Here is a 13318-nt window from a genome sequence, read left to right on the forward strand (position 1 = left end):
GTGGCCATAATAGCCTTTGCTCAATGGTCCTTGTCTCCCATTGCATCAGCGTGTTGCCTATTCATAGATATTTTTGCATATCCTTAAACTACTTTACATATTCCAGGAACAAAATTGGCTTCATTCTGTTTGGGGGTCCCATCCCCCTCCCAGTTCAATTTTGGGGGTCCCATCCCCCTCCCAGTTCAATTTTGGGGGTCCCATCCCTCTCCCAGTTCAATTTTGGGGGTCCCATCCCCCTCCCAGCTCAATTTGGGGATCCCATCCCCCTCTTTTCCCCTCTCTCCCTCCCCTTTCCGATCGTTCCCCCAGTCCCCTCCCCCGTGTTTGGTTTTGGGATTCCTGGCACCTCCTGCTCCGTTTTTGGGTCCCGACCCCGTTTTGGATTAATTTGGGGTCCCCCCCCATCCCCAGGGTCACCTTCCCCCCCCCATTCCCTCTCGTGGCAACTGATGAGTCATCAGCGAGAAACGCTCTGATTGGCTGGAAATTCCCCCGCGCGGTCTCTGATTGGTTAGGCCTATGAGAGGTGGTCTCTGCCTGGCAGCTGATGAGTCAGAGTCGGACCGGGCGCTGATCGGCTGAGAATCGCTGAGCGGGGCCATTGCCCTGAGCTTCTGCCGGGTATCTCTGTCGTCATCACCGCCGCGCGTTCTGATTGGCCAGAATATGTTTTGGGGTGGGGACGGGAGGAACTGGGGTTATTTGGGGTTTATTTGGGTTTATTTAGGGATTATTTTGGGTTTATTTGAGGGGTTTTTTTGTTGTTTTGGGGGACGTTTTGGGGAGTTTATTTGGGGTTCTTTTGGTTTAATTCAGTTTATTTGGGGTTTTATAGAGTTATTTGGGTTTATTTGGGGTTTTTTTTAGATTTCTTTGGTGTTTATTGAGGTGTACTTGGAATTAGTTGAGTTTATTTAAGAATTATTTGGGATTTATTTGGGGCTATTAATGGAATTTTTGGGGTTTTACTTGTGTTTAAATTGGTTTATTTGTGCTTAATTTGTGATTTTTTAGGTTATTTGGGTTTTTTGTGTTTTGTTTTTGTTTTTAATTTCTTTTGTTTGGGGTTCTTTCAGTTTATTTTTGTTTATTTGAGTTATTTGGAAGTATTTGTGTTTATTTGGGTTAATTTGGTTTGGGTTTTTTGTTTATATGGAATTATTTGGGGTTTCTTTGGGGTTATTTGGGTTTATGTTGGTGTATTTGGGGTTTATTTAGGTGTACTTGGAGTCATTTGGAAGTATTTGGATTTGTTTGGGGTTATTAGCATTTTTTAGGTAGTGTTTGTGGTTTTGGGGGGGTTTTGGCGTTTATTTAGGGATATTTGGGTTATTTGGGGTCAGAAAATCCAGAAATGTTTCTCCTCTAACAAATGGGAATTTTTCCCAAAGCATCCAGAATTTTTCCCCAAAAACCAGGAAATATTACCTTAAAAATCTCGGACTTTTCCCAGCCAATAGCGGCACGTCCCACTCCAAACCATCCAATCATCGCGCTTCATCTCCCAAATTACCCAATCACGGCGCCCCCTTCCCCTAACCAACCAATCACTGCACGCCTCCCCTCAGCAACGCCCGTCTCCCTTGCCTGGATCTAACCAATCACCGTGCGCCTCCCATAGCAACTCCCTCCTCCCTCGCCCCGAACCAAACAATCACCGCGCGGCTCCCCTCAGCAACGCCCGCCTTTGCCTTGCCTAGAACCAACCAATCACCGCGCGTCTCCGCTCAGCAACCCCCGCCTCCCTTGCGTCTTTCCCATCAATCACCGCGCTCTAAGCCAAACCAACCAATCACCGTGCGCGTCCCCGCAGCAACTCCCGCCTCCCTCCTCCCCAATACAACCAATCACCGCGCGTGTTCCCTCAGCAACTCCCGCCTTCCCCGCGGCACTCCAGCCAATCACAGCCAAGCCCGAAGCGGCGCCCCCTGACCCCGGGCCCGGCAGGAGCAGGGACCCCCTCCCCGCTCGTCGCCCCCTCCCCTCCTGCCGCCCCCTGGGAGCCCCTCAGGGACCCCCAGGACCCCCTCAGGGCCCCCGGGAGCCACCCCGGGCTCGGGCGGGTCCTGCGGGAGGCACTGGAGAGAGCGGGGGAGGCGCTGGGAGAGGACGGGGGGCTCCGGGAGCTGCTGAGGAGGCGCAGGGACAGGTGAGGGGTCCTGGAGGGGTCGTGAGAGGAATTTGGGGAGGGGTCTTGAGGAGGTTTGGGGGGGTACTTGTGGAGGGTCTGGGGGGAACTTGATGGGGTTTTGGCGGGGTCTGGGGCTGCTGGGGGGGCTTTGCGGGGGAATTTGGGGAGGAGTCCTCGGGGGGTGTCACAATCCACCCTCACGGACGGGTTTTGTGATGGTTCGTGGATTTGATCTCAGGGTGCGAAAAGAACCGACACAGTACAAGGGGGTTTGCAATGATAACCAAAACAAACTCACCTTCATTGAATGACCACAGCAAAATGCGATAGAGGGATTAAGGGAGAGAAAAAGAGGAAGAGAGACAAAAGAGAGAGAGAGGGAAAGAGGCGGCTAGAGCTACCAAACTTAGAGACAAAGTCCTTTGGTCCAGTCCAGTCGAGGATCTGCCTGTTACATCGGGGAGATCTCGAAGTCTCTTGCTAACTCAGAAGTTTTTATTATGATAACTCTATTGGAAATTGCCGAGGGAGGGTGGGAAACAGATACAATAAGGAATAGATGTAACAGGTAGTCCATGCTCTCAGCAGTAAGCGAGAGCCATTGTCCTCTTGGTCCTGTGGTCACAACCTGCAGGCAAACATCTCGCTTTGGTCAGCTTGCCTCCCCCACACACCTGCCCCGGGCTGGGGGTTTCAGTCCCAGTCCTTGGGAGGAGCAGAGGGGCCTTTTCACACGGGGGTTCCATGTCTCAGTCCTTGATGGAGAGGCTTCTCACATCTCAGTCTGTCTGTCACGGCGGTTGCAAACGAGTGAGAGGGGTCTTCTGCAGGGGAGCAGCCAGAACTCAGGAGAAATCCAGCCAGGCCGAGAGGTGGGACAGCTCCCAAGGCTCTTGTTGCAAAAAAGGCACGGTGCCCCCTTCTTAGCATACAGCAAACAACACCTGTGGAAACAAATAACACTGTGCTTTCAGGTCTCAGGGCCTTTGGCGTGTCACTTTCTCCTTCAGAGCCAGAGATTCTAGACAGGGGGGTCTTCTCTTCAGTGGTCCCCCAATGACAATTGTGAGGCAGATGAGGGAAAATTCGGACAGACTCTCACACATGGTGGTGCTCAGAGACCACTGTGACATCAGAGGGCCCCACTGTGACTGAGGGTGTATATAAGGGGCGCAGAGCCCTGGGGTGCCCAGTCCCGTGAGAGCTACTCTCGTAGAAGGAAGCAGCTCCCGGGATCTGTCCGTGCTACAGGAGCTCAGAGATGGAAGAGAGCAAGACAAAGCTCAACTCCTTCCAGTCACCCAGGCCCCTGCCCAGCTGGGGGCAAGACCAGGCCCTCAGCAGGCACTTGGTGGGGGCAGTGGGTGCCTCAGCCTGGCCACGGTCAGACACTGAGGAGGAGGAGGAGGAGAGAACCTTTGTCATCATGGAGGAAGAGAAGAAACCTGACACAGATGACAAGTGGGGAGATGTTGGGGCCCGAGAGCTTGGCCTGAGGGAAGAGGCCACAAGCTGTGAATTCTCCCAGTCGGTGCCAGCAGTGGCAGCGAAGGAAGCGTCCCCACGCAGAGCAAGGAGTGCCCACGAGCTGCACCAGTGGAAGGCGGCTGTGAGGGTGCTGTGAGGAGATGGGGCACAGCAACAGCCCTGCCAGTGGCAACAAAGGGCAACAGTCCAGGAGCTGCCCCCAATGGAAAAGGAGGTGACTGAGCCAGAGCTGAGCCAGCGAGGGCAAGGAAGCGTGAACAGCCGGGAGAAGCAGGCACGTTCTCCTGCCCCCAGGGAGGAGGTGCCATCAGCAGGGACACAGAGCCCAGTCCCTGCTCCAGACAGCCCCTGCTGCCCCCCAGCCCCTCACCCAGCCCACTGGGAGCCCAAAGCCCCAGTGAGCAGCTGGAAGAGGCAGAGCAGGGCCCAGTGCTGGCAGAGAAGGAGAGTGAGGAGGGCACCTCAGCTGGCAATGATGAAGACTGGGAATCCTACAGCCAGACTGAGCTGTCCCCAGAGTGCCAAGGTGAGGCAGAGCCAGAGCTGTCCCAAGGAGAGTTCAGCAGCTCCCAAGACCTCTCCAGCTGGGAAGACTGCAGCGAACCAGAGCTCAGAGAGCTCCTAGATGTTTCCACGGAGGAGGACAGCAGCAGCACAGACCTGCCACAGGACTGCTGTGAACATAACAGCATCTTCAGCTTCGGGCCCACTCCCTTGCTGTGGGAGAAGGAGGAGGACGATGACTGGGATGAAGTCAGTGTCCTGGAGCTGTACGAAGGCGAAGGCAGGGCCCAAGGGCTGGCAGACCTGGCGGCAGATGGGCTGCCACTGCCCGTCCCTCAGCAGGTCTGGGTTGAGGGGCAGGCAGCGGAGTCCCTGTGTGCCTCGCTTCCCTCGCTGTGCAGCGAAGGCTCCGTGGGCCAGCAGGGGCCCGAGGCAGGGCCCCAGAGCGCGGGGCCTGCCCCGCAGAGCCCTGGCAGCGCCTCAGCTGGCCAGCCGAGAGCGCAGGCCCGCAGGCAGCAGCGGCTGCCCCAGGCAAACGGCCCGGCCGCCTCAGGCGGGCGCTGCGGGCGCTGCTCCGCTGGCCCTGCCTGGCGCGGCAGCTGCAGGAGCAGCGCCCGTGGCCCTGCCCAGCCCGGGCCGGCCGATGGCGGCTGCTCCCTGCGCGGGGCCCCAGGGAGCCGCACGGGCGGCCTCAGCCTGGACACGGCCCCGCAGCCTCAGCTGCCCCGGCCAGCCTGGAGCATCTCCTCAGCACCCGCAGGCACTGCTGGGGCCAGCCCTAAACAGCACGCGTGGCACACGATTGGTGACAGAGCGCTCAGCAGGGAATCCCAGAGTCATCGGGGTGGGAAGAGACCCTGATGCTCACCCAGTGCCACTGGCACCCTGGCAGCACCATCACCACTGCAAAACCACGTCCCCAAGGGCCACATCCGCACAACTCCTCAACGCCTCAGAGACAGCGACTCCACCGCCTCCCTGGGCAGCTTCTTCCAATGCCTCATCCCTCTGTCAGAGAAAAATTCCTTCTGATATTGAGTCTGAACCTCCCCTGGTGCCATCAAGGCCATTTCCTCTCATCTTGAAAGGATTCCGTGCTGGTCCTTTGGGATTATATCCCTGAAGAATGGGCACAGATGGGAGCTGTTGCTCCATGGATGTGACTGCAGGACTTTGACTCAGACCATTCTTTCAAAACAAATTAAAGTTGAGTTTAAGAAATAGGAGTAGTAAAAAAAAAAAAAAAAAAAAAAGAGAAAAACTTACACAAAAAGTACACAAAAAGTATTTTAAAAAAATTTAAAAAAAAGAATAGGAATAAGAAGATTAAGAAGAGGAAATAGTAGTAGTAAATTTAGTAAGAATAATAAGAATGAAAATAGGAATAAGAAGATGAAGAGGAAGATGAAAAACTAGTAATTAATATAAGAATATTAAAAAAATAAGAATGACATAGTATGTAAGCATTACAAGTGAATAAGATTAATTAGAACGAGAAGAAGAAGAATATTTTAAAGAAGAAGAAAGAATAGTAGTAGCAATTAAGAAGAAGAAGAAGAGGAAAAATAAGAAGAGAAAGAAGAAGAAATAATAATAATAATAAGAAGAAGAATATTAAATCAAAATGCACATCTACATGTCTTCTAGAATCCCAGAATGCAGGAAAGAACCTTAAAAAGTATCTACTTCCAACTGATCATCTTCTGAGCTCTCTCTCTCCAAGACCTCTTTCGTACTTCTAGTTCCCATTTCTTGTTCAATAAAATCCATGTCCAAAACAATCTGGTTTTGTTCTCCCATGGTCTCATTTGTGCCTTCACTGGGGCAGAGGCGCCTCTCCCTCCTGGCACCTTAAGCCTGGATGGAACCATGGGCAGGTTCCTTCCAGCCACAAGCATTCCAGGATTCTGTCAGGGACTCCCTGCCCTTCCTCCCTCTGCTTCCAGCTGCAGAATGTGCAGCAAAGCCGCCTTTGCTGTCTGCTCCGGGGGCCAGCCAGCTGCTGGAGCCTGACCCTGCCCTGCACAGCTCCCCTGGGAGGCGCAGCAGGAGCAGCACCCTGGCAGCCTCAGCAATTGCCCTCTGACAGCTCTGGCACACACTGCAATGGCTGCAATTCCAGCTGCCAGCAAGGAAAAGATGCTCCTGCCCTTCAAGGCCGAATTCTGAAGGGGCCAAGACACAAGCAGAGCAAGATCTTACAAAGACATTTCACTGCCAGCCTCCAGAACTTCATCCAGGGCTGTTTGAGCACCTGGATGGGGAAGGAAAAAAAAACCTCAGGGGAAGGTCTTTGGCTGGGAACTGCCAGAGGTAAAGAGAGACCCTGGAAGGGAAAAGGAGCAGACAGAGGAAGGCAGGAGAGAAAGCAGGACACAAATGGCAAGCAGCTGAGAAGGTGGCACTCTGAACACCAAACCTGAACTTAGGGAATAGGGATGGGACAGAAAGGAAGAATTCTGAAACTTTATTTACTCTGCTTCTCTGAGCAACCTGTGAAGCCAGGACTTCACCACCCTGGCAGGGAAGAAGCATTTTCTAGACCAAACCTGAATTTGATCCCTTTTACTCTGAGCCCGGTAAATCACAAGGAACTCATTTGTGCTCATTTTCATCAAGGGCCCAAGCTCTTTGTTCCAGCACATCCAGCAAGCACCAGGCAGGACAGCACGGGAACCCAACTCACAGCTGAGGGACTCAGAACATCTAAACACCAGCAGGGCACATTGCTCATTTTTGCTCCAATAGATTTGAGAAATGAAACCCCGGAGATGAGAGCTCTTTTGCAGAGTAGTAATTGCTAGTTGATGTTAATGAAATTGATATGGTCTTAATTTGAAGTGTTGGTCTGTTGTTAAACATTGAATGTCAGAGTTCTAGGACTTGCCTTTAGTGGCCGCTATTAAGTGTTGCCATTTTACCCTGTATTTGTATCTCTCCCCGTCATACTCTGTATTTGTGCCCCTTTCCGTCTCAGCCGGGATTTGTATCCCTTCCCGTCCCAGACTGGATTTCAATGAGAGGCTGCGGGAACTACATGAACCCTCTCAACACAACAAACCAGCCCTTGAACTATGACTTTAACCCAGCAGAGCCGCACTAAATCACCCACCCTTGAGCAGAGCCGGATTCCGTCCTGCCACCATAATTTTAACAGCGCTCAGCTTGGAGGATCCCCCTGAGCTCCGAGCCAACATTGCCTTCCTAAGGACTCTGGTGAGGACGGAAGCCCCAGCTCTGCTGAGAGACAAAGCTGCGCTCCTCCTCCTGCTCCTCCTGCTCAGCGTGGTCCTGCGGGAGCAGCGGCGCTGAGCGCGACCCTCGGGTTCCGCCCCCAGAGCTGTCTTTAATAAAGGCCTTTGTAAAGGAGCTGCTGTCCTGGCCCTGTTTATCACACTGCCCAAAGCCCCTCCCCAAAACCTCCAAAACCCTCCCAGGACACCCTCATGACCCCCCAGAGCCCTCCCCAGGACCATCCCAACACCCCCAGACCCTCCCAAGACCTTCCTACGACCCCTCCCCAAAACCCCCCAGACCCTCCCACGACCCCCTCAGACCCTCCCACGACCCCCTTCCCCTCCCGAGACCCCTCTTAGGACCCATCCACACCCCCCAGGTCCCCCCACAGTGCCCCAGGACCCCTCCCCAGACCCCCCAAACCCCCGGACCCCTCCCCAAAGCCCCCCCAGAACCCCCCGGACCCTCCCCCGCCCCCCCGATCCCCTCTCAGGCCCCTCCCGCTCCTGTCCCGAGCCCGGGGGCTCCCGGCGGCGGCGGGGAAGGGGGCGCCGCTTCCGGCTCGCCTCTGATTGGCTGGGACGGCGAGGGGGAGGCGGGCCTTGCTGAGGGGAGCCGCGCCGTGATTGGTTAGTTCAGGGACGTGCAGCGCGCTGATTGGTTGGTTCGGGTTGGGGCACGCCGCTTTTGCTGGGAGCCCGCACACGCGGTGGAGGCGCGAGATTCTGAGGGAGAGCGGAGCTGAGGTGGGGCCGGGGCCAAACTGGGGGGGTTTGGGGCGGGTCTGAGGGGAAATTGGGGATTTTTGGGGGCATTGATGGAAAATAGGGAGCGTGCGGTGGGTTTGGGGGGAATGAGGGGGTCTGAGGGGGCTTTGGTGGGTCTGAGGGGCCTATAGGGAGCTTTGGGGGAAGCTTGAGAGGATCTGGAGCGTTCTCAGGTGGGTTTAGGGGGATCTGAGGGAAATTGGGAGAGTCTGAGGGGATTTTGGGGGGATTTCAAGAGGAACTGGGCAGTTGTGAGTGGATCTGGGGGGTTTTGAGGTGGGTCTTGAGAAATTTGGGGGAGTCTGAGGGGGTTTCTTAGGGTTTTGGGGGGGATTGAGGAGTCTGAGGGGGATTTGGGGCAGTCTGATGGATTTGGGGGGGGTCTCAGGTGGGTCTGGGGTGAATTTTGGGGGGAAATGGGGGGGTCTGAGAGGCCTGGGGAGGTTTTGAGGGTCTTCGGGAGGGTTTGGGGGTCCAGAGTGGTCCTGGGCCAACCTTGGGGGGCTCTGGGGGTCCTGGGGGAGATTTGGGGGTCCCGGGGGGTCCCAGGCCCACCCTGAACCGGGCTCTGGGGGTTTCGGGGGGAGGGGGCACTGCAGGGGTTCCCCCCCCCCGTTTTTGGGGGGTCTCCCATGGTGCCCCATCCCCAAAAAGCTCCCAGGGCCCCCTGAAGTGGCTCCTGTTCCACCGGCCGGTGCCCCCTGATCCAGGACGGCCCCACTGAGTCTGGGGGGGTTTGTTGGGATTTTGGGGTTTTGAGAGGGTTTGTGGGGATTTGGGGGTGCCTTTTTTGGGCTTTGGGGGATTTTGTTCTGAGTTTGGGGGGAATCATTGGGGTTTTTGGGGAGAATTTTTGAGGTTTGAGATGGTTATGTGATTTTGGTGGGTTTTGTTGATTTGGGGGATTTTGGATTTTTGCTGTTTTGTTGGGGTTGTGGGGTTTTTTTGGGGAAGGATTTATTGAAAAATTTGGGAGTTTTTTAAATTTTGGTGAGTTCCACTGAGATTTTTTGAGATTCTCTGGGGTTTTGGAGGGTTTTGTTGTAATTTTTTGGGGATTTTGTGGAGTTTTAGTGGAATTTTAGGGGGACTTTGGGGCATTCCCTGGGTTGGGGAAGGGCTGAGAGGCACCAAAATCTCCTTAAAAGCCACAAAAGTCCCAATAAAACCCACTAAATCCCAATTAAATCTCTCAAAATCCCATTAGAACACCCTAGAATCCCAATAAAAGCCCACAAAATCCTTTGAAATCCCAATAACCCCAAAATTCCTGATTAAACTCCGCAAATTCCCCAAAGATGTCCCCAAAACCAGAAAAAGCCCCACAAAATCTCCCCACGATACAAAGTAATCCTGGCAACACCAAAAAACCCCCCAAAACCCCCCCACAATCCCACCTAAAATCCCCTAAAACACAAAATTCCCAATGAATCCCACTAAATGCCACCACAATTCCAATAAAATGCCCCAAAATCTCCTAAAAATCCCAATAAAACTCCCAGGAATTTCTGAGAATCCCAAAAAATCCTAAGAAAATCCCAGTAAAAGCCCCAAAATTCAAAAAAAGCCACAAAATATTTCAATAAACCCCCAAACACCCCCAGAAAAACTCCCCCTCAAAATGCCAAGAAAATCCCCCAAAATCCAAACCCCCAAAATCCACAAAACCAGCCACTCCCAGCCAATCCCAGTGTGATTCCAGTCGCTCTCAATGAGATCCCAGTGTAACCCAGCATGGACTCAGCTGCTCTCACTGGGATCCCAGTGTGATCCCAGTTGCTCCCAGCATAATTCCAGATGTTCCCAGTTCCTCCCATGATGATCCCAGTTGCCCCAAGAATAGTCCCAGTCCCTCCCAGCAGGGTTCCAGTCGTGCCCAGTTGCCTCCAGGGTAGATTCAGTTTCCCCCAGCATCGTCCCAGTTGCTCCCAGCATGATCCCAGCTGTTCCCAGTGTGGTTCCAGTGCCCCCAGGATGGTTAGAGACACTCCCAGTATGTTTCAGTTACCTCAGAATGATCCCAGTCTTTCCCAGTTCCTCCCAGTTTCCTCTAGCATCATCCCAGTTTCCATCTGTTGCTCAAAGGGTGGCCCCAGTTGCTCCCAGTATGATCCCAGTTGCCCCAGTTGTAGTCTCAGTCCTCTCAGCATGGTTCCAGAACCTTCCAGCCGATCCCAGTTGCTCCCAGTGGGTCACATTTTCCTCCCAACATGGGCCCAGTAGCTCCCAGTAAGCCCCAGTCGGGTTCCATTCACACCCAGTATAATCCCAGTATGAGTGTAGCCACTCCCAGTATGATCCCGGTCCCTTGCAGTCTAATCCCAGTTGCTCCCAGTCACTCCCAGTCTGATGCCAGTGCCCCCAGTGTGATCCCAGTTGCTGCCAGCATGGGCCCAGCTGTTCCCAGTGTGCTTCCATCACTCCCCTATGGTTACAGACACTCCCAGGATGGTCCCAGTTGAACCCAGTTGCCCCTGCTCTAGTCCCAGTCCCTCCCCAGATGATCCCAGTCCCTCCCAGCATGGTCCCACTCACTTCCAGTTGCCCCCAGTGTGGTCCCAGTTCTCCCCAGCATGGTCCCAGTTGCCCCCAGTGTGGTTCCAGTCCCTCCAGTATGGTTCCAGACACTCCCAGTATATCCCAGTTGCCCCCAGCATGTCTGCAGTCATTTCCAAGCACTGCCAGTGGCCCCAGTAAGGTGTCAGTTATCCCAGTATGATCCCCCAGTCATGCCCAGTATATCCCAGTTGCCTCCAGCAGGCATCCAGTCCTTCCCAGTTCCTCCAGTTTGCTTGCAGCATCATCCCAGTTTCCCTCAGTTGCTCCCAGTAGCCCAAAGTGTGATCCCAGTCGCTCCCTTTCAACCCCAATATGATCCCAGTAAGCTCCAGTTTGATCCCAGTCACATGCCAGCCCTCCCAGTGGGGTCCCAGTATAATCCCAGTTGCTTCCAAACTCTCCCAGTATGGTCCCAGCTGCCTCCAGTGTGGTTGCAGTTGCTTCCTAGATCAGCCCAGTCAGTCCCAGTATGATGCCATTTGCTGCCAGCGTGCTCCCAGTTAGGCCCAGTCTGGGGGATGATGTGCAGGGTGTGCTCCCAGTCACTCTCAGATCCTCCCAGTATTAGTCCAGTCCCTCCCAGTATGATCCAAATATGGCCCCAGTGTGCTCCCAGTCCCTGCCAGTATGAACCAGTTGTGCTCCACATGGTTCCAGTTGCTCTCTTTCACCCTCACTTTTGTTCCAGTCACTCCCAGTATGTCCCAGTGCAGCCCAGTTCCCTCCAGCATCTTTCCAATTCCTTCCAGTATGATCCCATTTGCTCCCAAGCACTCCCAGTCAGCCTCAGTGTAGTGGCACTCACTGCCAGAATGATCCCAGTCAGCTCCAGCATGATCCCAGTTCATCCCAGTATAAGCCCAGTTTTCTCCAGTCACCCCCAGCGTGCAGCCAGTCACTCCCAGTTGCTCCTGGCATGATCGCAGTTGTTCACAGCTGTTCCCAGTCACCCTCAGCATAATCCCAGTCACTCCCAGTATATCCCATTTGCCCATAACATGGTGTTAACTGCCCCCCGCAGGCTCCTACTCGCTCCCAGCATGATCTCAGTATGATCCCAGCATGATCCCAGTATCCATCAGTGCAATCACAGTCTGCCCCGGTATGGCAGTATAATCCCAGCATGATATCAGTACAAACCCAGTACAGTCCCAGTCACTCCCAGTATGATCCCAGTATAATCTTAGTATGATGTCAGTACAAAGCCAGTAGAGCCCCAGTCACTCCCAGTACGATCCCAGTGCAGCCCAGTCGCTGGCAGTGCTGCCACTGCTGGGATCCCCCAGGCCTGTGTGCGTTCCCCCCTGGCGGATGTGCCTAGAGGAGCCCCAAGGGCTGGCAGTGGCCAGGCAGGGTCCCCAGCAAGGCCCAGTTTGGATGTGCAGCCCCCAGTTTGCCCAGTTTGCCTCTCCTTTGGCCCGGGCCGGCTTCCCCCCGCCCGCAGCGGCTGGGAGCAGCCGAGAGCCCCGCGCTGCCCATGCCGACCTGTCCCGGCTCCATCGCCGCTGCTGCCGCGGGCTGCGAGGGCTGCGGGAACGGGGCACTGAGGGTGTGGCTGCTGCTGGGGGAGGAGGAGGAGGGAGGGAAGGGCAGGGATGGAGGGGGAGGAGGAGGCGGGTAGAGGGGGGAGAAGGAGGAGAAGGAATGGAAGGGGCAGGATGGAAGAGGAGATGGGGGGTGGGGATAAGGCAGGGGAGGAGGAGGAGGGGGGATGGAAGAGGAGGAGCGGGAGGAGAAAGAGCAGTGAAGGAGGCGGGGTGAGGGGGGAGGAGGAGAGGGAGGTGGAGATAGGACAGAGGAGGAGCGGGAGGAAGAGGAAGAGGAGGGACAAAGGCGGATCAAGGCTGAGCTGAGGGAACCACGCGGTCTCGATTCCTGCCTTAATTCGCAGCCCCCACCTGTGGGATCATCGCCCCCCCCATGGCGCAGGTGAGCGGGGAGGGGGGGCCCGGCCCGCATATCCCAGGGAGTCCCTGGGTTGGGTTTTTCGGGGATGTTTGGAGAATGAAGAAGTCCAAGGCTGAGCGGAAAAGGCCCCTCGGGGGGACATCGGGGGGTGGCGGTGGCGGCTGCCGGCAGAGGCAGCCTGGAGGAGCAGAGCCCTGTGTCCCCCAGGAGGCCAAAGTGGGGAGGCCAGAGAGGGGGGAGCGCCGCCATTGGCGGGAGCCTCAAGAGCCTGGAGAGGGGCAGGGGGGACTCCTTGGAGCCGCTGCAGCCCAGAGCAGAGAATGAGGGGAGAAGGGAGCCCGGGAGCCCAAACAGCCCCGGCATCCCGAAATGGGGAGAGCCAAGAGGGGGGAGCTTTTGGCATTGCTGGCACTGCCAGCAGCCTGGGCAGGGCGGGCACCCAGGAGAAGGGGGACCCCCAATCCAAGCGTGACCCCAGCAGCTGGGACAGGGGGGAACCCCTGAACACCAGAGGGGAGGGACCAGGGACGGGCAACCCCTGGGAGGCTTTTCCAGGGCTGAATCTTGGTGTTTGGGAGGGTTTTCTGGAGCCCACATGGCCGGACTAGAGATGTACCTGGGCAGAGAGACCTTCAAACTCAACGTGTGTTGGGGTAGATGAAACAGGAAAGCCTTATAAATATTATTGTCTGGCCTTTCTTTCCAATCTTGCTTATAGTTA

The 13318-nt window shown here is 55.2% G+C and overlaps 1 protein-coding gene and 1 pseudogene across 1 annotated transcript in view; one reads left to right on the plus strand and one right to left on the minus strand.

Annotated features, from left to right (window-relative positions):
* Positions 1 to 13318, minus strand: part of LOC136570728 (uncharacterized) — a 2607743-nt pseudogene that overhangs the window by 402405 nt on the left and 2192020 nt on the right.
* Positions 1 to 13318, plus strand: part of LOC136570729 (uncharacterized) — a 2347277-nt gene that overhangs the window by 290160 nt on the left and 2043799 nt on the right. Inside the window, 1 exon segment of the mRNA XM_066571173.1 lies at positions 12425 to 12432. Coding sequence (XP_066427270.1) covers positions 12425 to 12432 — 8 coding nt within the window.

The sequence above is a fragment of the Molothrus aeneus genome, unplaced genomic scaffold (genome assembly GCF_037042795.1).
Source record: "Molothrus aeneus isolate 106 unplaced genomic scaffold, BPBGC_Maene_1.0 scaffold_36, whole genome shotgun sequence".
In the NCBI taxonomy this organism is placed as follows: domain Eukaryota; kingdom Metazoa; phylum Chordata; class Aves; order Passeriformes; family Icteridae; genus Molothrus; species Molothrus aeneus.